General features: G+C 38.1%; 2 protein-coding genes across 2 annotated transcripts in view; one reads left to right on the plus strand and one right to left on the minus strand.

The window, feature by feature from the left end:
• Positions 1–17,371, plus strand: part of LOC720437 (uncharacterized) — a 219,864-nt gene extending 202,493 nt beyond the window's left edge. Inside the window, 4 exon segments of the mRNA XM_077978584.1 lie at positions 8,577–9,273; positions 9,564–9,611; positions 9,613–9,696; positions 9,699–17,371. Coding sequence (XP_077834710.1) covers positions 8,577–9,273; positions 9,564–9,611; positions 9,613–9,696; positions 9,699–9,908 — 1,039 coding nt within the window. The 3' untranslated portion in view covers positions 9,909–17,371.
• The window catches only part of LOC693803 (uncharacterized), a 529,045-nt gene that overhangs the window by 357,232 nt on the left and 146,562 nt on the right, over positions 1–25,251 (minus strand).

Genomic DNA, 25,251 nt, shown 5'->3' on the forward strand with positions numbered 1-25,251 from the left:
TCCAAAAGTTCTGAGATTATATTTTTTAAATAAGTAGTTTAATTAATTTATATTTAAAATGACTACTTAAAGATATAAAGTTACTATTACCAGTTTCATTTTTTAAAAATTTAATTTAATGGGCCGGGCACGGTGGCTCACGCCTGTAATCCCAGCACTTTGGGAGGCCGAGACGGGCAGATCACAAGGTCAGGAGATCGAGACCATCCTGGCTAACACAGTGAAACCCCGTCTCTACTAAAAAATACAAAAATTTAACCAGGCGTGGTAGCGGGCGCCTGTAGTCCTAGCTACTGGGGAGGCTGAGGCAGGAGAATGGCATGAACTCAGGAGGCGGAGCTTGCAGTGAGCCGAGATCACGCCACTGCACTCCAGCCTGGGTGACAGAACGAGACTCCATCTCAAAATAAATAAATAAAATAAAATTTAATTTAATGTAATTTTATTTCAGGATACATGTGCTGGATGTGCAGGTTTGTTACATAAGTAAACGTGTGTCGTGTTGGTTTGCTGCACCTATTAGCCCCTCACCTCAGTGATAAGCCCTGCCTACATTAGCTATTTATCCTGATGCTCTCCCATCCCTGCAACAGACTCCAGTGTGTGTTGTTTCCCTCCATGTGTCCATGTATTCTTACTGTTTAGCTTCCACTTAATAAGTGAGAACATGTGGTGTTTGGTTTTCTGTTCATGTGTTAGTTTGCTGAAAATAATGGCTTCCAGCTCCATCTCTGTCTTTGCAAAGTACATGATCTTGTTCCTTTTTATGGCTGCGTAGTAGTCTGTGGTGCATATGTACCACATCTTCTTTATCCAGTCTGTTACAGATGGGCATTTGGGTTGATGCCATGTCTTTGCTATTGTGAATTGTGCTGCAATGAAGTTACACATCCATGTATCTTTATAATAGAATGATTTATATTCCTTTGGTATATACTCAGTATAATGGAATTGTTGGGTCCAATAGTATATCTGGTTCTGGGTCTTTGAGGAATTGCCATACTGGCTTTCACAATAGTTGAACTAATTTACATTCCCACCGAAAGTGTAAAACCATTTCCATTTTTCCATGGCCTCACCAACATCTGTTGTTTCTTGACTTTTTAGTAATCACCATTCTGACTGGCGTGAAATGGTATCTCACTGTAGTTTTGATTTGCATTTCTTTAATGAGCACTTAGCTTTTTTTCACGTTTGTTGGCCACATAAATGTCTTCTTTTGAGAAGCGTTTCTTCTTGTTTTTTGCTCACTTTTAAATGAGGTTTTTTGTTTTATTCTTGTAAATTTTTTTAAGTTCTTTGTAGACTCTGGATATTAATCTTTGTCAGATGGAGAGATTGCAAAAATGTTCTCCCATTCTGTAGACTGTTCACTCTGATGATAATTTCTTTTGCTGTGCAGAAACTCTTTAATTGATACCATTTGTCAATGTTTGCTTTTGTTGCAATTGCTTTTGACACTTTCATCATGAAATCTTTGCCCATGCCTATGTCCTGAATGGTATTACCTAAATTTTATTTTAGGGTTCTTGTAGTTTTGGGTTTCAAATTTAAGTCTTCAATTCATCTTGAGTTAATTTTTGTATAAGTGTAAGAAAGGGGGTCCAGTTTCAATTTTCTGTCTATGGCTGGCTAGTTCTCCCAGCACCATTTATTAAAAGGGAATCCTGTTCTCATTTCTTGTTTTTGTCAGGTTTTTCAAAGATCAGATGGTTGTAGATATGCAATCTTACTTCTGAGTTCTCTACTCTGTTCCATTGGTCTACGTGTCTGTTTTTATTGTTAGTTTGTTTTTTGAGACGGAGTCTCGCTCTGTCACCCAGGCTGGAGTGCAGTGGTGTGATCTCAGCTCACTGCAAGCTCCGCCTCCTGGGTTCATGCCATTCTCCTGCCTCAGCCTCCCGAGTAGCTGGGACTACAGGCACCCGCCACCATACCCGGCTAATTTTTTGTATTTTCTTTAGTAGAGACGGGTTTCACCATGTTAGCCAGGATGGTCTCGATCTCCTGACCTCATGATCCACCTTCAGGGTTCAAGCGATTCTCCTGCCTCAGCCTCCCAAGTAGCTGGGACTACAGGTGCCCGCCACCTCGCCTGGCTAGTTTTTTGTATTTTTTAGTAGAGACGGGGTTTCACCGTGTTAGCCAGGATGGTCTCGATCTCCTGACCACGTGATTCACCTGCCTCGGCCTCCCAAAGTGCTGGGATTACAGGCATGAGCCACTGCACCCAGCCTATGTGTCTGTTTTTATACCAGTACCAGGCAGCTTTGGTTACTATAGCCTTGTAGCATAGTTTGAAGTTGGATATCATGATGCCTCCAGCTTTGTTCTTTTTGCTTAGGATTCTCTTGGCTATGAGGGGTCTTTCGGGGTTTCATATGAATTTTAAAGTAGTTTTTTTTCCAATTCTGTGAAGAATGTCAGTGGTAGTTTAGTCAGAATAGCATGGAATCTATAAATTACTTCGAGCAGTATGGCCATTTTTACAATATTGATTCTGTCTTTTTCATTTGTTTGTGTCCTCTCTGGTTTTCTTGTGCAGTGGTTTGTAGTTCTCCTTGAAGAGGTATATCACTTCCCTTGTTAGCTGTATTCCTTTATTCTCTTCGTAGCAATTGTGAATGGGAGTTTATTAATGATTTGGCTCTCTGCTTGTTTATTGTTGGTGTATTGAAATGCTTGTGATTTTTGCCTATTGATTTTGTATCCTGAGGCTTTGCTGAAGTTGCTTATTAGGTGAAGAAGATTTTGGGAAGAGACAATGGGGCTTTCTAGATCCAGGATCGTGTCGTCTGCAAACATGTCATCTGCAAGCTTCTGCAGACAGAAGTTTGACTTCCTGTTTGAATACCGCTTATTTATTTCTCTTGCCTGATTTCCCTGGCCAGAACTTCCAATACTATGTTAAATGGGAGTGGTGAGAGGGCATCCTTGTCTAGTGCTAGTTTTCAAGGGGAATGCTTCCAGTTTTTGCTCTTTTAGTGTGATATTGGCTGTGGGTTTGTCATAGAGAGTTCATATTATTTTGAGGTATGTTCCGTGAATACCTAGTTTATTGAGAGTTTTTAACATGAAGGGATGTTGAATTTGATCGAAGGCTTTTTCTGCGTCTATTGAGATAATCATGTGGTTTTTGTCTTTAAATCTGTTTATGTGATGAATTATGTTTATCGATTTTTGTATGTTGAACCAGTCTTGCATCCTGGGAATAAAGCTGACTTGATTGTGGTGGATAAGCTTTTTGATATGTTGCTGGATTCAGTTTGCAAGTATTTTATTGAGAATTTTTGTACTGATGTTTATCAGGGATATTGGCTTGAAGGCTTTTTTGTTTGTTTTCTTCTGTTTTTTTGTTGTATATCTGCCAGGTCTTGATATCAGGATGATGCTGGTCTCATAGAATGAGTTAAGGAGAGGCCCCTCCTTTTCTGTCATTTGGAATAGTTTCAGAAGAAATGGTACCAGATCTTCTTTGTACCTCTGGTAGAATTCAGCTATAAATTCATCCGGTCCTGGACTTTTTATGGTTGGTAGGCTATTAACTATTTGTTACCGCCTGTATTTCAGAACTTGTTATTGGTCTTTTCAGGGATTCAATTTCTTCCTGTTCAGACTTGAAAGGATGGATGTGTCCAGGAATTTATCCATTTCTTCTAGGTTTTCCAGTTTTTGTGCATAGAGGTGTTTGTAGTACTTTCCAGAGGTTGTTTTTATTTCTATGGGGTCAATGGTGATATCCCTTTTATCATTTTTTATTGTCTATTTCATTCATCTCTATTTTCTTTATTAGTCTAGCTAGCATCTATTTTATTAATTTTGTCAAAATAACATCTGGATTCATTGATTTTTTTTTTTTTTTTTTTTTGAAGGGTTTTTTTGTGTCTCTGTGTCCTTCATTTCCAGTCTGAATCTGGTTATTTCTTATCTTCTGCTAGCTTTAAGGTTTGTTTGCTCTTGGTTTTCTCGTTCCTTTAGTTGTGATGTTAGGGTGTCCATTTGAGGTCTTTCTGGCTTTTTCATTTGGGTATTTAGTGTTATAAATTTCCCCATTAACACTGCTTTAGCTGTGTGCCAGAGATTCTGGTACATTGTCTATTCATTCTCATTGGTTTTAAATAATTTTTTGATTTCTGATTTTTTTTTTTTTTTTTTTTTGAGACAGAGTTCTTCTCTTGTCACCCAGGCTGGAGTGCAGTGGCACGATCTCGGCTCACTGCAACCTCCGCCACCCAGGTTCAAGTGAGTCTCCTGCCTCAGCCTCCCGAGTAGCTGGGATTACAGGCACCCACCACCACGCCCGGCTAATATTTTGTATTTTTAGCAGAGATGGTATGTTTCACCATGTTTGCCAGGCTGGTCTCGAATCCTGACCTCTAGTGATCCACCCACCTTGGCCTCTAACTGAGACCATCCTGGCCAACATGGTGAAACCCCATCTCTACTAAAAATACAAAAAATTAGCCGGGTGTGGTGACGCGTGCCTGTAGTTTCAGCTACTTGGGTGGCTGAGGCAGGAGAATCACTTGAAGCCAGGAGGCAGAGGTTGCAGCGAGCCAAGATTGCACTACTGCACTCCAGCCTGGCGACAGAGCCAGACTCTGTTTAAAAAAAAAAAGTGCTGGGATTACTGAGCCATCACATGCCTGGTGAGTTTCTTACTCTTTAGTTTTAATTTGATTTCATTGCAGTCTGAGAGAATGTTATGATATCAGTTCTTTTGCATTTGCTGAGAAGTGTTTCACTTCCAATTATGTTATCAATTTTTTTATTTTCTTTCTTGTTTTTTTTTTGTCTTGAGAGTCTCGCTCTGTTGCCCAGGCTGGAGTGCGATAGCACGATCTCAGCTCACTGCAACCTCCACCTCCCGGGTTCAAGCCATTCTCCTGTCTCAGCCTCTTGAGTAGCTGGGATTACAGGCGCATGCTGCCACGCCTGGCTAATTTTTTGTATTTTTAGTAGAGATGGGGTTTCACCATGTTCCCCAGGCTGGACTTGAACTCCTGAGCTCAGGCAATCCACCCACCTTGGCCTCCGAAAGTGCTAGGATTACAAGGTGAGCCACCATGCCCAGCCATGTGATCAATTTTAGAGTAAGTGCCATGTGGAACTTAGAAGAATGTGCATTGTGTTGTTTGTGGCTGAGTTCAAGCCTTGTTACTTTTCTGTCTCAATGATCTGTCTAATATTAACAGAGGGGCATTAAAGTCTCTCACTATTATTATATGGAAGTCTAAGTCTCTTTATAGTTCTCTAAGAATGTGTTTTATGAATCCGGGTGCTCCTTGAATTGATCTCTTTACTATTATGTAATGCACTTCTTTGCCTTTTTTGACCTTTGTTGATTTAAAGTTTGTTTTGTCAGAAACTATGATTGCAGGCCGGGCATGGTGGCTCACACCTGTAATCCCAGCACTTTGGGAGGCCAAGGCAGGCAGATCGTGAGGTCAGGAGATCGAGACCATCCTGGCTAACACAGTGAAACCCTGTCTCTACTAAAAATACAAAAAATTACCTGAGAGTGGTGGCGGGCGCCTGTAGTCCCAGCTACTCGGGAGGCTGAGGCAGGAGAATGGTATGAACCCAGGAGGCGGAACTTGCAGTGAGCTGAGATCGCACCACTGCACTCCAACTGGGCAACAGAGTGAGGCACCGTCTCAAAAATAAAAAAGGAACTATGATTGCAACCCCTGCTTTTTTTTCTGCTTTTATGTGCTTTGTCAATTTTCCTCCATTCCTTTACTTTGAGCCTACACTTGTCTTTTTATGTGAAATAGGTCTCTTGAATACAGCACACAAATGGGTCATGACTCTATCCAGCTTGCCCTTCTGTGTCTTTCAATTGAGGCATTCAACCTATTACATTTAAGGTTAATATTGTTGCCGGGCGCGGTGGCTCAAGCCTGTAATCCCAGCACTTTGGGAGGCCGAGACGGGCGGATCACGAGGTCAGGAGATCGAGACCATCCTGGCTAACACGGTGAAACCCCGTCTCGACTAAAAAATACAAAAAACTAGCCGGGCGAAGTGGCGGGCGCCTGTAGTCCCAGCTACTTGGGAGGCTGAGGCAGGAGAATGGCGTGAACCCGGGAGGCGGAGCTTGCAGTGAGCTGAGATCCGGCCACTGCACTCCAGCCTGGGCGACAGAGCATGACTCCGTCTCAAAAAAAAAAAAAAAAAGGTTAATATTGTTATGTGTGATTTTGATTCTATCCAAGTGGTGCTAGCTGCTTATTTTGCAGAGTCATTGATGTAGTTGTTTTATAGCATCGTTCATCTTTGTACTTCACTGTGTTTTTGCAGTGGCTGGTAATGGTTTTTCTCTTTCCATATTTATTCCTTCTTTCATAGCTCTATCTAGTAAGGCAGGCCTGGTGGTCATGTATTCCTTCAGCATTTGCTTCTCTGAAAAGAATTTTATTTTTCTCCGCTTATGAAGACTTAGTAATGTTATTTTATTGTTTTATTTGATTCTTGTATCTTTGTTCCTCATTTTCTCTTTCTTTGTGTCTTTTTTATACTTATCTTGATATGCTTTTACTTCTTTCTTACTTTGTTTTGTGTATCTATACAGATATATTCTTGATGGTGTATTGGGAATTACATAAAACCTCTAAAAGCTACAACAGTGTATTTTAATCTGGTAAAAAATGAACTTCAGCTGGATTCATAAATTTTTTCTCATATCTGCCCTCAAATTTGTCATTGATGTTGCTAATCATATGTTTTGTTGTATATTCATTAACAAATGTTTATAATTATTTCTATTCTTTTACCTTTCAAATTTTAGAGAATAATTAAAAATGTTTTTGTGCCATATTATTATAATGCTAAGAAATTCCATTTTTGTGTATATGCATTTTTTCCCCAGAAAATAATGTATATGATATAATTATTTATAAAATTATTTTGTTTAATCATATTATTTTCAGTAGAAGCAACTGCTTTCCGCATCTTTTATGTTTAGGGCATATGAAGTGCCAATATATTTTTTCAGAATTTGGTTGTTTTTGAAGGTTTCTTTCTTTTTATTTGGCAGGACTGTTATTATTCTGACTTGATAGCTACTTTTTTTAGGACTTTGACTATATCACATAGTTTCCTTCTAGCCTGCAAAGGTTTTGTTGACAGTTGACTGACTATCTTATGAGACTATGCTTGTAAATGACACACCATTTTTATCTTGCAGCTCCATTCTCTTCTTGTCTGTGGCTTTTGAAATTGTGCTTATATATGTGTTTGTTATAAATATCTTTGTGTGTATCCTAATTGTTTGTTGTGCTTCTTCATTTTGACATTATTTTTTCTTTCAGAATTTTTGAGTTATATTTTCTTTTGATATTTTTTACCTTTTACAATTTGTTTTTTGGATGTTTTGAATATTTTTTTCTTATCTTCAGTTTTTCTGATTTTCTGTATTTCTCTGTATTCCTAATTTACTCATTGAGTATTCAGTTTATTTTTAATTTTTAAAATTAGTATATACTTTTTTTGGTTTCTTTCTGACAATTTTATGTTTTTGATAGAACCATTTTGCCCTATTTTGTATTCATTGTAATCTTTGATTAAAATTCGGGCATTAAATAAAGCTACCTGACACAATTTTTATCATGTAGCTTTCTCCTGGCATAGTCTGAAAACAATTATCTCGGATCCTGGGAGATTCTCAAACATGTTCTTAGAATGTATCTTGTCTAAAATTTTGTGTTTACATTTTAGTTAAAGGAGTTTATTTCTGCTTCATCTTAATCAGTAACCATTTGCTATATCTGTTTTCTGTCTGTTGTACTGCAGTCTCTCTGCTGCTGTAACATTTACTGTTGGTCTCAGCAGACCCAAACTGTAATTCCAAAGTATACCACCATTTTTTTCAGCACTTTATGTTATGGGAGACCAGTTTCTGGAAAGGCCTCTAGTAGCAAGTAATGTAGATATATGTTCCAGTATTGTATTTGTTTACTAAAAAAGAAACCAAAAGTTAGCAACTTATGTGGAAAGGCACTATGTTATATTGGGGAGTAGGAAGAACTGTGTTGGGTAAATGTAACAGACTTTTCTTTTTCTTCTGTGTCTTTGCATTCTTATGTACTCACCTGTGTAATCACCTGGGGAAATTTACACAGTTATTTATAAGTTTTCCTCATTTATTTTGGTCAGTATGTTTTTATTACATTTATATGTCTATGAAGGATTTAGGGCCTGTGGTATTTTATTATGGCATCTTGCTTATGTAGTTTGTATAATATAGGTTAGATTTGTAAAGTATGTTTATCAGAGTCTAGTAAATTGAATAATTTGTTGTTTTTATTTCTTTCAGCTATGTGTTCTTATTTTACCAAAGACCTTTGGCTGGAGCAAGACATAAAAGATTCTTTCCAACAAGTGATACTGAGAAGATACAGAAAATGTGAACATGAGAATTTACAATTAAGAAAAGTTTCCGCAAGTGTGGATGAGTGTAAGGTGCACAAAGAAGGTTATAATGAACTAAACCAGTGTTTGACAACTACCCAGAGCAAAATATTTCAATGTGATAAATATATAAAAGTCTTTCATGAAAATTTAAATTCAAATAGACATAAGACAAGACATACTGGAAAGAAACCTTTCAAATGTAAAAAATGTGACAAATCGTTTTGCATGCTTTTACACCTAAGTCAACATAAAAGAATTCATATTAGAGAGAATTCTTACCAATGCGAAGAATGTGACAAAGTCTTTACGCGGTTCTCAACCCTTACTAGACACAAGAGAATTCATACTGGAGAGAAACCCTTCAAATGTAAAGAATGTGGCAAAGCTTTTAAGCACTCTTCAACCCTTACTACACATAAGATGATTCATACTGGAGAGAAACCCTACAGATGTGAAGAATGTGGCAAAGCCTTCTGCCATTCCTCACACCTTACTACACATAAGATAATTCATACTGGAGAGAAACCTTACAAATGTGAAGAATGTGGCAAAGCTTTTAACCAATCCTCAAACCTTAGGAAACATAAGATAATTCATACTGGAGAGAAACTCCACAAATGTGAAGAATGTGGCAAAGCTTTTAACCGATCCTCAAACCTTACTACACATAAGAGAATTCACACTGGAGAGAGACCCTACAAATGTGAAGAATGTGGCAAAGCTTTTAACCGATCCTCAAACCTTGCTAAACATAACATAATTCATACTGGAAAGAAATCTTACAAACGTGGAGAATGTGGTAAAACCTTTAACCAGTCCTCAACTCTTACTAAACATAAGAAAATTCAGCAGGACGTGGTGGCTCACGCCTGTAATCCCAGCACATTGAGAGGACGAGGCGAGCAGATCGCAAGGTCAGGAGTTTGAGACCAGCCTGGCACATGGTGAAACCCTGTCTCTACTAAAAATACAAAAATTCGCTGGGTGTGGTGGCGGGCACCTGTAATCCCAGCTACTCAGGAGGCAGAAGCAGGAGAATCATTTGAACCCAGGAGGCACAGTTTGCAGTGAGCCAAGATCGTGCCTGGGCCACAAGGCAAGACTCTGTCGCAAAAAAAAAAAAAAAAAGGAAAATTCATCCCGGAAAGAAACCTCATAACTGTGAAGAATATTGCAATGCTTTCAACCAGTCCTTGAATCTTATTGAAGAAAATAATTCACACTGGAGAGAAACTCTACAAATGTGAAGAATGTGGCAAAGCCTTTAACCAGTCCTCAAACTCTTACTAAGCATTAAAAAAATTCATACTGTACAGAAACCCTATGAGGGTGAAAAACATGGCAAAGCTTTTAACAAGCTTTCAATTCTTAACAGACATAAGATAATTTATACTGGAAAGAAATTCTACAAACAAGAAAGATGTGACAATGCTTTTGACAACACCTCAAACTTTTCTAACCATAAAAGAAATTATGCTGGTGAGAAATCTTAGAAATCTGAAGAATGAGACAAAGCCTTTAAATGGTTGTCACATTTGATTGTAGGTAAGATAATTCATACTAGAGAAAACACCTACATGTGTGAACAATGTGGCAAAACTTAACCAATGCTCACACCTTATTGCACAGGAAAGCATTTATACTTGAGATAAATTATGCAAACATAAAGACTGAAAAAGTCATTAATATATGTTCATGTCTTAACACTAGAGAGTTCATACTTAATAAAATCATTATATGTACAATTACTGTCAAAAGATCTTTCAGAAAATACAAGCTTTTGACTAGGCACGGTGGCTCAGGCCTGTAATCCCAACACTTTGGTAGGCCAAGGCAGGTGGATCACGAGGTCAGGAGTTTGAGACCAGCCTATCCAAGATACTGAAACCCCATCTCTACTAAAAATATAACAATTAGCCGGGCATGGTTGTGATGCCTGTAATCCTAGCTACTCAAGAGGCTGAGGCAGGAGAATCACTTGAACTCACGGAGGGAGAGGTTGCAGTGAGCTGAGATTACACCACTGCACTCTAGCCTGGGCCACAGAGCAAGACAACATCAATAAAAAAAAGAAAAGAAAATACAAACTTTTACAGTGAAGAGTATTTATTTTGAAGATGAACATTACAAATATAAAGAGGGTTGTAGTGCCTTTATTTGTTTCATAGATCTTATTGTAGACATTTTTTGTAGAGGAAAAACTCTGAAGCAGTTTCTCACACATTGTTCAATATCAGGGAATTCATGTTGAAGAAAAATCGTGCAAATATGTGATAAATTTGGAAAAACACTCTTTCAAAAACTACAGCTTAGAAAACGAGAGTCCATGGCTGGGCATGGTGGCTCACGCCTGTAATCCCAGCACTTTGGGAGGTCGAGGCAAGCAGATCACGAGGTCAGGAGATCAAGATCATCCTGGCTAACATGGTGAAACCCCGTCTCTACCAAAAAATACAAAAAATTAACTGAGTGTGGTGGCGGGCACCTGTAGTCCCAGCTACTCGGGAGGCTGAGGCAGGAGAATGGTGTGAACCAGGGAGGCAGAGCTTGCAGTGAGCCGAGATTGCACCACTGCACTCCAGCCTGGGCAACAGAGCGAGACTCTGTCTCAAAAAAAAAAAAAAAAAAAGAAAACAATAAATTCATCACATCGATTCTAAGTAACATTAAACATGTTTTATTAAACATCGTGATTTTAATTTTTAAAAGATGAGATTTGTCACTTCTGTCAAAATACCTACCTTGGAAAAAAGAAAATAGGATGCAGGAAAACATCAAGTGGCAATTGTTGCTACATAGCTAGAAGGCTATATATGTTTCAGTTATTAGACAACCATTTTGATACTCTGTGGCTTTTAAAAAGATTACTGCCCCTGTATTGGGACATAAATCTTAACAATACATACAATTTGACAACTTGAAATTTATTGGTATTGTTATGAGCTGTTTAACTGACAAAGTTTTACTTTGACATTTGAATAAAACATCTAATATGCAATTTGCTTAACACATACTTTGCATATCAACTGCTATAATATAAACTTTTATTGTAACAATGGGAATATAAGATATAAAAATATTTTTACATAGTAGAAGTGAACCAATGAATCCTTTAAGATGAAATGTGAAATCCTGGCAGGGAGGGGAAAAGAACAGAACATATTAACAGAATGCCCTAAGATGGTCTGGGAATACTTACCCCAAATCAATATTTCATCAAGCAGATCACATAGCAAAGCTACTAACGTTATTAAGCACTGAACCTAAGGTATGTAAATAGAGAGTAAAAATTTGTAATACGCACACACACAAAAAGTTCATACTAGAATATGTTTTTGCAGATGCAGTAAAAGTAAAAAATATTTAATCCATAATTAAGTCTGTGTAAATATCAGAGAATTTGCGGTAGAAATACATAAGGCACTGACGTGTCAGATATACTAAATCAGAGGGCTGAGTATAGAAAATTAAAGGTAGAAAAATTATTTGTATATGACTTTACGAGGATCAGAAGGTTTTTTGCAGTTACAATTACATTCAAAGTATACTTTATTTCTTGAAAAATATTACAGATTTTCTGAAAAGTAAATAATGATGTCATTCAACTCTGAAATAGTTTCCTGCTGTGTCTTCATTCATATTGGATTCGTGTGTGAAAGTATGGGATCAATTGTTGCTGTATCAAAGATACGAGAAATTCTTTTTTTGTTTTGTTCTGTTTATTGAGATGGAGTTTCGCTCTTTCGCCCAGACTGGAGTGCAGTGGTGTGATCTTGGCTCACTGCAACATTCGACTTCCAGTTTCAAGCGATTCTCCTGCCTCAGCCTCCCGAGTAACTGAGATTACAGGTGCACACCACCACACCCAGCTAATTTTTGTATTTTTAGTAGAGACAGGATGTCATCGTGTTGGCCAGGCTGGTCTCGAACTCCTGACATCGTGATCCACCCACCTCGGCCTCCCGAGGTGCTGGGATTACAGGCATGAGCCACTGCTGGCAAGAGATTCTTTTTTACTAGGTGGGCATTATTTGTGATCTTTTCTATTGAAAAGTAAAGACATTAGAATGTAAGATGCATAGTGAAAATATAAGTGGAGAGGCTCTTTGGAGTTAACTTATAATATTGAGTGATGCATGAGGTTGGTGTTCAGAGTAATTCTGCATTATGAAAAAACGTTTAATTTTTAAAATTAAATTTAGTAGTATATTATCGTACTTATTGTACTTTTATATGATAAGATGCAGTACATTTTTTAAAATTTTAGATTGTGTGAAGTTAATAGTTTACCTTAACATTTTTAACATGTTAAATACTATTGTGCATTCAATGAAGCATTTTTATACCACAAACTTTACCCTCTTCCACCTTACTCAAGGGTATAGGTAAAAGATGTAACAATATGCTATTTAGTAACATGATGGATTAACATCTGTAGTAATTTTTTTTTTTGCCAGTGGCTTTAAACTGCAAATAAGTTAAAGAATATTTCTGTAGGTTAAATTTTTATTTTGTTTTTAATCATTTAAATTTATTTTGATTTTGGTGGGTACATGAGTATATGTGCACTATATGGCATATTTTAATACAAGAATACAATATATAATAATATCAGGGTTAAGTGAGGCATCCTTCACCTGTAACATTTCTCCTTTGTTTTACAAAGAATCCAATTCTACACTTTTTTTTATTTTTAATTTTAATTTTTATTTATTTATTTTTTTGAGACGGCATCTCGCTCTGTTGTCCTGGCTGGAGTGCAGTGGCGCCATCTCGGCTCGCTGCAAGCTTCACCTCCCGGGTTCACACCATTCTCCTGCCTCAGCCTCCCAAGCAGCTGGGACTACAGGCACCCACCACCATGCCCGGCTACTTTTGTATTTTTTGGTAGAGACGGGGTTTCACTGTGTTGACCAGGATAGTCTTGATCTCCTGATCTTGTGGTCCACCCACCTCAGCCTCCCAAAGTGCTGGGATTACAGGCGTGAGCCACCGTGCCCAGCCACTTTTTAAAAATTTTAAAATATACAATTAAATTGTTATTTACCATACGGTTATTTTTATGGTTGTAATAAAAATTATATATGAGCAAAAATAAAATTCATTTCTAAACTCTTAATATTTTTTCAAATTTGCTGTATATTTTTCTTTGAACATGTGGCCTGTCTGCCTGCAAACACACAGACTTTTTGATTCACATAGAGTTAAATATATATTAGTCTAAAGACAAACTTTAGATGTAAGAAAATTATGGAATAAGTGTGCGTGTGTGTGAGTTTGTAACTATTTTCAAAAGAAAAGAATAATATGGTAAATCATTTTAATAAGGTGACTACTATAAAACTAAAAACCTAAAAAATACCAAAAGCAAATGTATACTTTGTGCTTTGTATTGAATTTATTACTGTACAATCCATGACTTACAGTTCTGAATCTTTTCATGCAAACTGTCTGTATATACTTGCCTGATACTCATGCTAGACCCATACTTTGTTTCTTACATATTTTTTTGTTTTATAGTTTAGGAAGTATTATATGAACTGGTCTGTGATTATAAGAATTTTATGAAATTTAGTGCACACAAAATAATTTTTAGATGTAATTCCAAAAGTAATGTATTAAGTTACATTTTACTTAGAGCAGTTGATTTTTTTCTTTTAAGGAGAGAACAATAAGTTTTGAGTTTTCTTTAGTGATTGTTCCTTTCACTTTTTATAATTGACATGAGTATATTTATTTATTGAGTCAATTTGTTCAGGTAAGTACTAGGGATGCTTCATAAGTCATGAGGATTTTTTATATATAAATGTGGCAAACATATTACAGTTCTTACTGTGTAATCAATGCTCCATAATAATTCATAAGTATTCCTGCTGGAGTTAGTTTGTAATTTCAACTCAGATGAAAAATATCAATGGTGAAGAAATAAGATTGATTCTTCATATGGAGTGGACCTTTTTTCCAGACTATAAAACAATTGTGCTGAATTTATAGAGAAATTCTGGCCGAGGCAGATGGATCACCTGAGGTCAGGAGTTTCAGACCAGCCTGGTGAAACCTGGTCTCTAGGAAAACTACAAAAATTAGCTGAGCGTGGTGGCATCCACCTGTAGCCCAGCTACTCAGGAGGCTTAGGCAGGAGAATTGCTTGAACCCGGGAGGCAAAGGTTGTGGTGAGCCGAGATTGTACCATTGCACTACAGCCTGGGTGACAGAGCAAGACTCATCAGAAAAAAAAAAAAGAGAAATTCTGCTTATTTTCTACTTCAGATACGTTTCTGTTATGTATTTTCCAACTATATGCATCACAGCTCTTCTGAATTATAGCTACAGTTTTCTCACTGTTCTCTTCACCCCGTTTGATTTCACATGGTACTTTCTAGATTTTGATGAGAAAATTCTATTTTTAGTGCGCTCAAAAATGGATTTTAACTGGAGAGTTTGCTTATCAATATAACTTTCAGATTAATTAATTAAGATAAAAGGCAGCCAGGTGTGGTGGCTCACTCCTGTAATCTCAGCACTTTGGGAGGCCCAGACAAGTGGATCACTTGAGGTCAGGAGTTCGAGACCAGCCTGATCAACATGGTGAAACCCCGTGTCCACTACAAATACAAAATTAGCCGCATGTTGTGGCTTATGCCTGTAATCCCAGCTACTTGGGAGGCTGAGGCAGGAGAATCCCTTGAACCCAGGAGGCGGAGGTTGCAGTGCGCCAAAATTGCGCCATTGCACTCCAGCCTGGACAAGAGCAAAACTCCCTCTCAAAAAAAAAAAAAAATGATAAAAGGCACACACTGTCCATAGGTAAGCGGATTAAATTAGCATTGGTTTTCTTTATTTTTAAAAGAAAAATCTTATCAGATTCTTATACAAAGTGTGGCAAACATAAAACTTGCTTTAAAATATGGAAATTAAATTTTTAAGAGAGTTAATGGTAAGTAAATGAATTTAATGGGTTTTTTGTTTGTTTTTGTTTTTTTTGAGATGGAGTCTCGCTCTGTCTCCCAGGCTGGAGTGCAGTGGTGTGATCTCGGCTCACTGCAAGCTCCGCCTCCCAGGTTCACGCCATTCTCCCGCCTCAGCCTCCCGAGTAGCTGGGACTACAGGCACTTGCCACCACGCCCGTCTAATTTTTTGTATTTTTAGTAGAGACAGGGTTTCACCGTGTTAGCCAGGATGATCTCGATCTCCTGACCTTGTGATACGCCCGCCTCGACCTCCCAAAGTGCTGGGATTGCAGGTGTGAGCCACCGTGCCCAGCCACAAATTTAATTTTCTATGATATAGTTATAGCACAATTTACATTTCCAATGCACAATCTTTTAAGTGTGGTGTTAAAGGTTGCAAAATAATGAAATGACCTCTGATTTTAAACTTTAGAAAAATATATCTTTTCCATATTGATTTTACAATTTGAAGAAATTTCTCTTATTTTTTTATTTATATATTTTTATATATATTATATGATTATCTTATTTTATATATATTTAGTAGAAGTTTAGTCTACGGTTTTTATTTTTAATCACCAAGCTATAGCCAACTCCTGGGTCATTTTCTCTGAAAAACATTTGGAGATCATGACAGCTTTTGGATTAAAACATTCTCTGTTATTTTGCATGCAAACTAGTTTACTGTGTTCACAGAGTGGCCAGTCATGGGACCATAAGCAATACCTGTCCCTTTAGTGTCTTTCATACCATTACCATCAGCACCAGAAACTCCAGGTGCCCTAAGCTTAAAGTAAAAGTCCTAAAGTACATAAGCTTCTCCCATGCAATGTGCTGGGTCCAGAACACGCTGTTAAATATCAGAGTTCCTATGGTTATGACTGACAAATGACAATAATAGCCCCAAAATACATATTTTTGATACTATTTAGCCAAGATTATCACAAAGACACAGACAGTATTTGACACATTCTTATTCTATAACGTTTTAAAAATATTTTCTCTTGACAGATAAAATGTGCACTTTTTCTGTAAAACAATATTTTGAACATACTGTTAAATATCAGAGTTCCTATGATTATGACTGAAAAATTAAATGACAATAGTCCCCAAACTATGCATTTTTATACTATTTAGCCAATATAATCACAAAGACACAGTATTTGACACATTATTATTCTTTTATAATGTTTTAAAAATATTTTAACTTGACAGATAAAATGTGTACTTTTTCTGTAGAACATAATATTTTGAAGTATATATACATTGTTATTATTTCTAGGTAATTAATACTTTACCTCATATAGTTAACATGTTTGTGGTGAGACCATGTGACATTGTCTTATCATTTTTCAAAAATCCAAATACATTATGAACTATAGTCACCATGTTGAACAATAAATCTCTTGAACCTGTTTCTCCTATTTGACTATAATTATGTATTATTTGGCAGACATTTTTCCAACCCTCCATTTCTTCTAAATACCTTGGCATCTGATAGTCACCATTTTACTCTACTCTCTACATCAATGGGATTAAGTTTTTTGGAATCCATGTGTAGGTAAAATCGAGATACTAATCTTTCTGTGCCTGGCCTATCCGAACTAATACAGTGTCCTCCAGCTGAATCCATGTGATTTAAAATAATATAGTCTTTTTTCTTTTTTTCTTTTTTTTTAGGCCAGGTATGGTAGCTCACACCTGTAATCTCAGCACTGTGGGAAGCCAGGGCAGGTGGATTGCTTGAGCCCAGGAGTTTGAGACCAGCCTGGTCGACATGGAAAAACCCCGTCTCTACTAAAAAAACAAAACAAAACAGCTGGGCATGGTAGTGCACGCCTGTAATCCCAGCTACTCCAGAGGCTGAGGCATGAGAATCCCTTGAGCAGAGTTTGCAGTGAACTGAGATCGTGCCACTCCACTCCAGTCTAGCTAGCAGAGTGAGATTCAATCTCGAGAAAAAAAAGGAATTTTGTTATTTAAATAATAAATAGTATTCCACTGTATATATCTACCACATAGTCTTCATTTACTCATTAGATGTTGAACTGTTTATTCTATATTGTGGCTATTGTGAAAAGTGCTGCAAACAACAGAACAGCAAATGTTTCTTCATTCTGATTTTATTTGTTTTGGATACATATCCTGTAGCGCAATTGCTTTTATGACATGGTAGTTTAAGTTTTTTGAGAAATCTCTATTTTGTTTTTCATAATCGCTGTCTTCATTTACATTTCAAACCAACAGTGTGCAACCCTTCCCTTTTCTTCACATCTTTACCAACACTTTTTAATAAGAGTCATTCTAACAGGAATGAGTTGACATCTCCTAGTTTTGTTTTTTCTTTTTTGGCTTGCCTTTTTGTGACAATTGACAGTAAGCATTTTTAAATATATCCGTTGGCCATTATGTATGTATCTTTTGAAAAATACTTATTTCAGCTACTTATTTTTAATAGTTATTTTTGTTGTATTGTCATTTGAGTTTTTATATATTTTTGATATTAACCCCTTGTCACATATATAATTTGCAAATATTTTCTCCCTTTTTTTAGTTGTCGCATTCTGTTGATTGTATCAGATTCTGTGCAGCAGCTTTTTAGTTTGAAGTGATCTGACTGACTTGTTCTTCCTTTTCTGTCCTGGGATACTTAGGTTAAATTAAAAAATTTGCTGCCCAGACCAATGTTATGGGGCTTTCACTCTATTTTTTGGTAGTTTAAGAGTTTTAGGCCTTACATTTAAGTGACTAGTTTATTTTGAGTTTATTTTTATGTATGATGTGAGATGAGGGTCTCACTTTTCTTTCTCTGCAGGTGGATATAACGTTTTCTAAACATCATTTATTGAAGATACTGTTATTTCCCTTAAAAAACAGTCACCTGTATTTAAAATCAGTTAGCTGTAAATACATGGATATATTTCTGTATAAAATTATACAGGAATCATTTAACTTCCTTTTCTCCAATCTGGATGCCTTTGATTTTATTCTCTAATTTCTTTCTCTTGGATATTTAGTATTATGTTTAGAAAGACTGACTAGAGTGGACATTCTTAAAGTAAAAGCTTTTTCTAGCTCTTAAAGTAAAAGCTTACAACATATCCCTGTTTAGTATGGCATTTTTTGGTTATATGTGCCATTTATTGGTTGAAGTGCATTTGTTCTATACCTAATATTTTCAGAGATTTATCATAAGGGAATGTTAAATTTTATCAAACTTCTATTGTGCATCTATTTTTTCTTTTTTGCACTCTGCATCTATTTAAATATTAGAGATGTGAAATCACTAATTCTACATACATACAAAAAATGAGAGACTTTGAACATCTCTATGCCTGAAAACTAGAAAAATTTGGAGAAAATAAATAAACTCCTGGATACACACAACTTTTAAGGATTGAACCAGGAAGAAACCGAATTCTTGAATAGGGCAAAAATGTATAAAATATATAATAAAATTAGTGATAAAAAACCTACCAACCATAAAAAGCCCTGGATTATATAAAATCACAGCCAAATTTTACCATATATACAAAGATGAGCTGGTACTAATTCTACTGAATGTATTCCAAAATATCAACGTGGAATTCCACCTTAACTCATTATATAAACTCGTATCATCTTGATACCAAAATCTAGTGAAGACATAACAACAAAACTACAGCAAAAAAACTACAGGCCAATGTTTTTGGTGAACATTGAAACAAAAATCCTCCATGAAATACTAGCAAGCTTAGTTCACAGGCAAATCAAAAAGTTATGTTGCCACAAACATGTGAGCGTTGTATCACATATGTAAGGATGTTTCATCATATGCAAGTCAATACGTGTGATTCACCATGTAATTAAAAGCAAAAAGTTATGTGATCAACACAATAGATCAACAAAATAGATGTAGTAAAAGCATTCAAGAAAATCCAGTATTCATTCATTAAAATATTCTCAAAAAAGTAGACATTAATGAAACATACCTCAAAATAATAAGAGCCATCTATGACAAATCCTCAGCTAACATACTGAACAGGCAAGAGCTGCATGCATTTCTCATTAGAATAAAAATAAGACTTCACTCTAAACAATCCTATTCAACATAGTTCTGGAAGGCCTAGTCAGAGCAATCTAACAAAATGAAGAAATAAATGGCATCCAAATAGGAAAAGAAGTCAAACTGTATTCACCCATGATATAGTTCTTTATCTAGAAAACTTTAAAGATTTTACCAAAAGACTCCTAATCTTAAAAATGACTTCAGCAAAGTCTCAGGCTACAAAATTGATTGATATACACAAATGAATAGCATTTCCTCACACCAGTAACATTCAAGCTGATGACAAAAATCAAGAACAGTTTTCTTTACAATAGCCATAAACAAAAAATAATATACCTAGAAATACATTAAACCAGGGAGGTAGGCCGGGCGCCTGTAATCTCAGCACTTGGAAGCTGAGGTGGGTGGATCACGAGGTCAGGAGTTCGAAACCAACCTGGCCAACATAGTGAAACCCTGTCTCTACTAAAAATACAAAAAAATTACCAGGCATAGTGGCACGTGCCTGTAGTCCGAGCTACTCAGGAGCCTGAGGCAGGATAATCGCTTTAACCCCGGAGGCAGAGGTTGCAGTGAGCCAAGACCACGCCATTGCACTCCAGCTTGGGTGACAGAGTCAGACTCCATCTAAAAAACAAACCAGGGAGGTAAAATATCTACAAGAACAACTACAAAACTTTACTGAAAGTAATCAGAGATAGTGCAAATGAAAAAGCATTCTATGTTCATGGATTTGAAGAATGAATATAAATGTCTATTCTGCCTAGAGCAGCCTACAAATTGTTATTTTTATCAAACTGTCAATTACTTTTTTTTTTTCCTGAGAGTCTCACTCTCGCCTAGGTTGGAGTGCAGTGGTGTGATCTTGGCTCACTGCAACCTCCACCTCCCAGATTCAAGTAATTCTCCTACCTGAGCCTCCTGAGTAGCTGGGATCACAGGCGCCCACCACCACACCTGGCTAGTTTTTGTATTTTTGTTAGAGATGGGGTTTTGCTATGTTGGCCAGGCTGCTCTTGAACTGCCCTTAAGTAATCCGCCTGCCTTGGGTTCCCAAAGTGCTGGGATTACAGGCATGAGCCACCACGCTGGGCTCAACCACATATTATTTCTGGTAACAAAGCACAGCAACATGATTTTTTGAATTTTACCTGAATCCTAATTCATAAAAGAAAGGTGAATGCCATTAAAAGATGTTTAATACACTTCCACCAGAAACAAGAGGCAAGGCAGGCCATGGGGTGCCTCACAAAGGTTGTGTCATGCAGGGGCGGGAAACCACACTTATCAGGGAACTGGGACTATTTCTTTATGAACATGATGGTTGGAAGCAAAAACGTGGGGGCATTTCCCTGTTGAATACAAAGTAAAATAATGCATGTTGGTGTCAGTAGTTGGGAATAATGTAACATTTGCAGGCTCATAAGAGCTGCCTGAAAAAAGCATGTAAACAACAGTGATTCCTCCTATGGCCTGTGATTCAGCAGGTTTATGGAGCAGTTAAGAATCGCAGATGTCAAATGGTCAACACAGAATAGAAAGACATGTTTAATACAAATTATCATTAGTGGAAATACTGAATTGCTTCATTTCTGCAATTTCTGCTGCTGCTTAAGATACTTTTAATGAATCAAATCTGCTTTAAAATTTGATACGTGGTAACTGATCTCTGTGGGTTTTGAATTGGCTGACTTAACCCAAATGCCAGCTCTTGCCATCTAACTACCATTAAAAGGAACTGAAGTGGTCAACAGTTTCATTTCCAATTTTTTTTGTGTGTGTGTGAGTTTGTGGGAATTTTGTGGTGGCAGCTGTGGGAAAAAGCGATCTGTCATCAGAGCTCCTTTCCTCTGAGTTTTCATTCTCTCTCACCCTGGGAAGAGACCTGGAATCACAGGACAATTTGAAATGTGACAACCTGTGTACAGGAGAGCAGAGCCTGCCCTTTCCAAACACCCAGAGTTTTATTCTGGGCCAGGCCTCTGTGATATCTTTCTTCTGTCACCAAATCAGTAGACTTTGCTGAATACCAAGCAGTTCTCTAACACCAACTCTGTGTCTAACATTTGAATTCTAATACCACCCAGAGTCAGCACAGATGTGGTTCAGGTCTCAGTCCCACAACATTGTCCTCTTTGCAGATGCCAGTCACAAACCCCATAGGCCCATCCATGTGCCTGAGCTACTGTTTAAAAATTGTTCAATGATCTGATCAATCTACTCACAGAACTCAGAAAAATACTGTAGTTATGTTTACCAATTTATTATATAATATACAACTGAGGAAAAGTCAAATGGAAGAAATGTATAGGACAAAAAAAGAGGTGGAAAGATGAAACTCATAGATAACCCTGGTAAATAGCTGTGATTACTAAAATTCTTCATCCTTTGTGTTCTCCAGGAACAGTTTATAGAAAGAAATATCCCTCCTATTATGACTTAGACAGTGCTCTCTTTTCTTATTTATTATATAGCCAGACATAGACTCTGTCAGAAGTACACAGCCTCCATTTTGAATAGGGGCTGAGTAAAATAAGGCTGAGACCTACTGGGCTGCATTTCCAGATGGTTAGGCATTCTGAATCACAAGACGAAATTGGAAGTCAGCACAAGATACAGGTCATAAAGACCTGGCTGATAAAACGGCTTGCAGTAAAGAAGCGGGATAAAAACCACCAAAATCAAGATGGTGATGAGACTGCCTCTGGTCATCCTCACTGCTATACTCCCATCAGTGCCATATAGTTTACAAATGCCCTGGCAACATCAGGAAGTTACACCATAAAGGTCTAAAAAGGAGAGGCATAAATAATCCACCTTTTATCTAGAATATAATTCAGAAATAACCAGGGCCGGTTGTGGTGGCTCACACCTGTAATCCCAGCACTTTGGGAGGCCAAGGCGGGTGGATCATGAGGACAGGAGTTCGAAACCAGCCTGGCCAACATGGAGAAACCCGGCCTCTACTAAAGATACAAAAAATTAGGTGGGCATGGTGGCGTGCATTTGTAATTTCAGCTACTTGGAAGGCTGGGGCAGGAGAATTGCTTCAACTCGGGAGGCGGAGGTTGCAGTGGGCCGAGATTGTGCCATTGCACTCCAGCCTGGGTGACAGGGTGAGAGACCCCATCTCAAAAAAAAAAAAGAAAAGAAAAAAAAGAAATAAGCATAAAAATGTGCAACCAGCCTACAGAGAAGACCATGCCTTTTTTTTTTTTTTTTTTTTTTTTTTTTTTTTTTTTTTTAAGACGGAGTGTCGCTCTGTCGCCCAGGCTGGAGTGCAGTGGTGCGATCTTGGCTCACTGCAAGTTCCGCCTCCCGGGTTCACGCCATTCTCCTACCTCAACATCCCCAGCAGCTGGGACTACAGGCGCCCGCCACCACACCCGGCTAATATTTTGTATTTGTAGTAGAGACGGGGTTTCACCATGTTAGCCAGGATGGTCTCGATCTCCTGACCTTGTGATCTGCCCGCCTCAGCATCCAAAAGTGCTGGGATTACAGGTGTGAGCCACCATGCCCGGCCAGCCATTTCTTTTATTTGTTTACTTTCTTGTTTTTTGTTTTTGTTTTTGTTTTTGTGAGATGGAGTCTCATTCTGTTGCCCAGGCCAGAGTGCAGTGGTGCAATCTTGACTCACTGCAACCTCCGCCCCCCGGGTTCAAGCAATTCTCCTGCCTCAGCCTCCTGAGTAGCCAGGATTACAGGAGCGTGCCACCACGCCTGGCTGATTTTTGTATTTTCAGTAGAGACAGGGTTTCACCATGTTGGTCAGGTTGGTCTCGAACTCCTGACCTTGTAATCCACCCACCTCAGCCTCCCAAAATTCTGGGACTACAGGCATGAGGCACACTGCACTCGGCCTTCTTTACTTTCTTTTCCTTTTTTTTTTTTTTTTTTGAGACGAAGTCTCACTCTGTCGCCTAGGCGACGTGCAGTGGTGTGTTCTGGGCTCACTGCAAGCTCAGCCTCCCCAGTTCATGCCATTCTCCTGCCTCAGCCTCCCGAGTAGCTGGGACTACAGGTGCCCGGCACCACACCCGGCTAATTTTTTGTGTTTTTAGTAAAGACTGGGTTTTACTGTGTTAGCCAGGATGGTCCTGATCTCCTAACCTCGTAATCTGCCCACTTTGGCCTCCCCAAGTGTTGGGATTACAGGCATGAGCCACTGCACCGGGCTCCTTCTTTACTTTCTTAACAAATTTGCTTTCACTTTACTCTATGACTTACCCTGAATTCTTTCTTGAGCACAATCCCAGAACCCTCTCTTGGAGTCTGGATCAGGACTTCTTTCTGGTAACATTTTCCTGGCAACCACAAAGGGACTGTACTGAAGACACCTCAGATCCTCCCCTCAAAAAATCATCTGTGGATACGGATTGGCTGACTTTGAGTGAATGGGATGCATATACCTGGGTAAAGGATGAGATTGGGTTACAGGCACAACTTAGGAAAGTCAGAGTCTCTCCTAGGACGGAGTGTGTTAAAGGCTCCTCCTAATACAAGGCAAGGATGCTTGACTGTATTTGGATTCAAGGGCCAACTTAGGAAGGTTATAGTCCTTCCTAAGATCTAGAAGGTTAGAGACTCAGTAAAGTCCCTCTCATCTAATAACTGGTTTCACACTACAGGATGTTAATTGCCATCTTTTTGGATTAATCTGTCTTGCACTCTTTGCTAGTGGCTATGGGTGACAAAATTAGGCATCTACAGGACCATGGGACATGGGGGAGATTTTTCGTCTCCAAAAGGAGAAACTTGAGAGTTGATGGGACTGTTGGAAAAGATCTTTTTGCTACCAAGAAGCAGCTGCCTGAACTTGTTGTAAAATATATGGCAGTTCTACTCTTTGTGTAGAAATGCAGGACAAACTTATTGCATGTTTTCTTTCTCTCTCTCTCTCTTTTTTTTTTTTTTTGAGATGGAGTCTTCTGTCACACATCGATCATTGCAGTAGGCATGATCTCAGCTCACTGCAACCTCTGCTTCCCGGGCTCAAGCATTTTTCTGTCCCAGCCTCCTGAGTAGCTGGGACTACAGGCGCCTGCGACCACACCTGGCTAATTTTTCACGCCATTACACTCCAGCCTGGGCAACAAGAGCAAAACTTCATCTCTAAAAAATAAAATAAAATAAAAATAAAAGCAAAAGTATCTATTTCTTTCAGAAAATAAATGTATTATTTTATTAATTCCATTAAAAATCATGAAGTAAGCAATTAGTTATATGGAAACACTTCTAGGCAGCACCAAGTTTCATCTCATAAAATTTAGCATGAAACCGAGAAATCAAGATAACAGGATTTGAACAGAGACACTCACTGTCAAAAATTACCCTGCAAAAAAAGAAACTGATGTTTTCATGAATCTATGTAACTCACCAATTATGTACCACATTTTCTCATGAAAATGTGTTCATTTCCAACAGCAAAAATAAAATATTTTTCCTCTTCTTTTTCTTGGTAGCATTCTGAAAGCTAAGCCTTGAAATTCTGCTTGAAATCACCTAGCTACATAAAAAACACACTGAGAAAATTTGCAAACTCACTCTGGGAAAGAAAAAGGCATGGGAGGCCGGGCGCGGTGGCTCAAGCCTGTAATCCCAGCACTTTGGGAGGCCGAGACGGGTGGATCACAAAGTCAGGAGATCGAGACCATCCTGGCTAACACAGTGAAACCCCGTCTCTACTAAAAAATACAAAAAAAACTAGCCGGGCGAGGTGGCGGGCGCCTGTAGTCCCAGCTACTCGGGAGGCTGAGGCAGGAGAATGGCGTGAACCCGAAAGGCGGAGCTTGCAGTGAGCTGAGATCCGGCCAGTGCACTCCAGCCTGGGCGACA

The sequence above is a fragment of the Macaca mulatta genome, chromosome 19 (assembly GCF_049350105.2).
Source record: "Macaca mulatta isolate MMU2019108-1 chromosome 19, T2T-MMU8v2.0, whole genome shotgun sequence".
Taxonomy (NCBI): Eukaryota; Metazoa; Chordata; class Mammalia; order Primates; family Cercopithecidae; genus Macaca; species Macaca mulatta.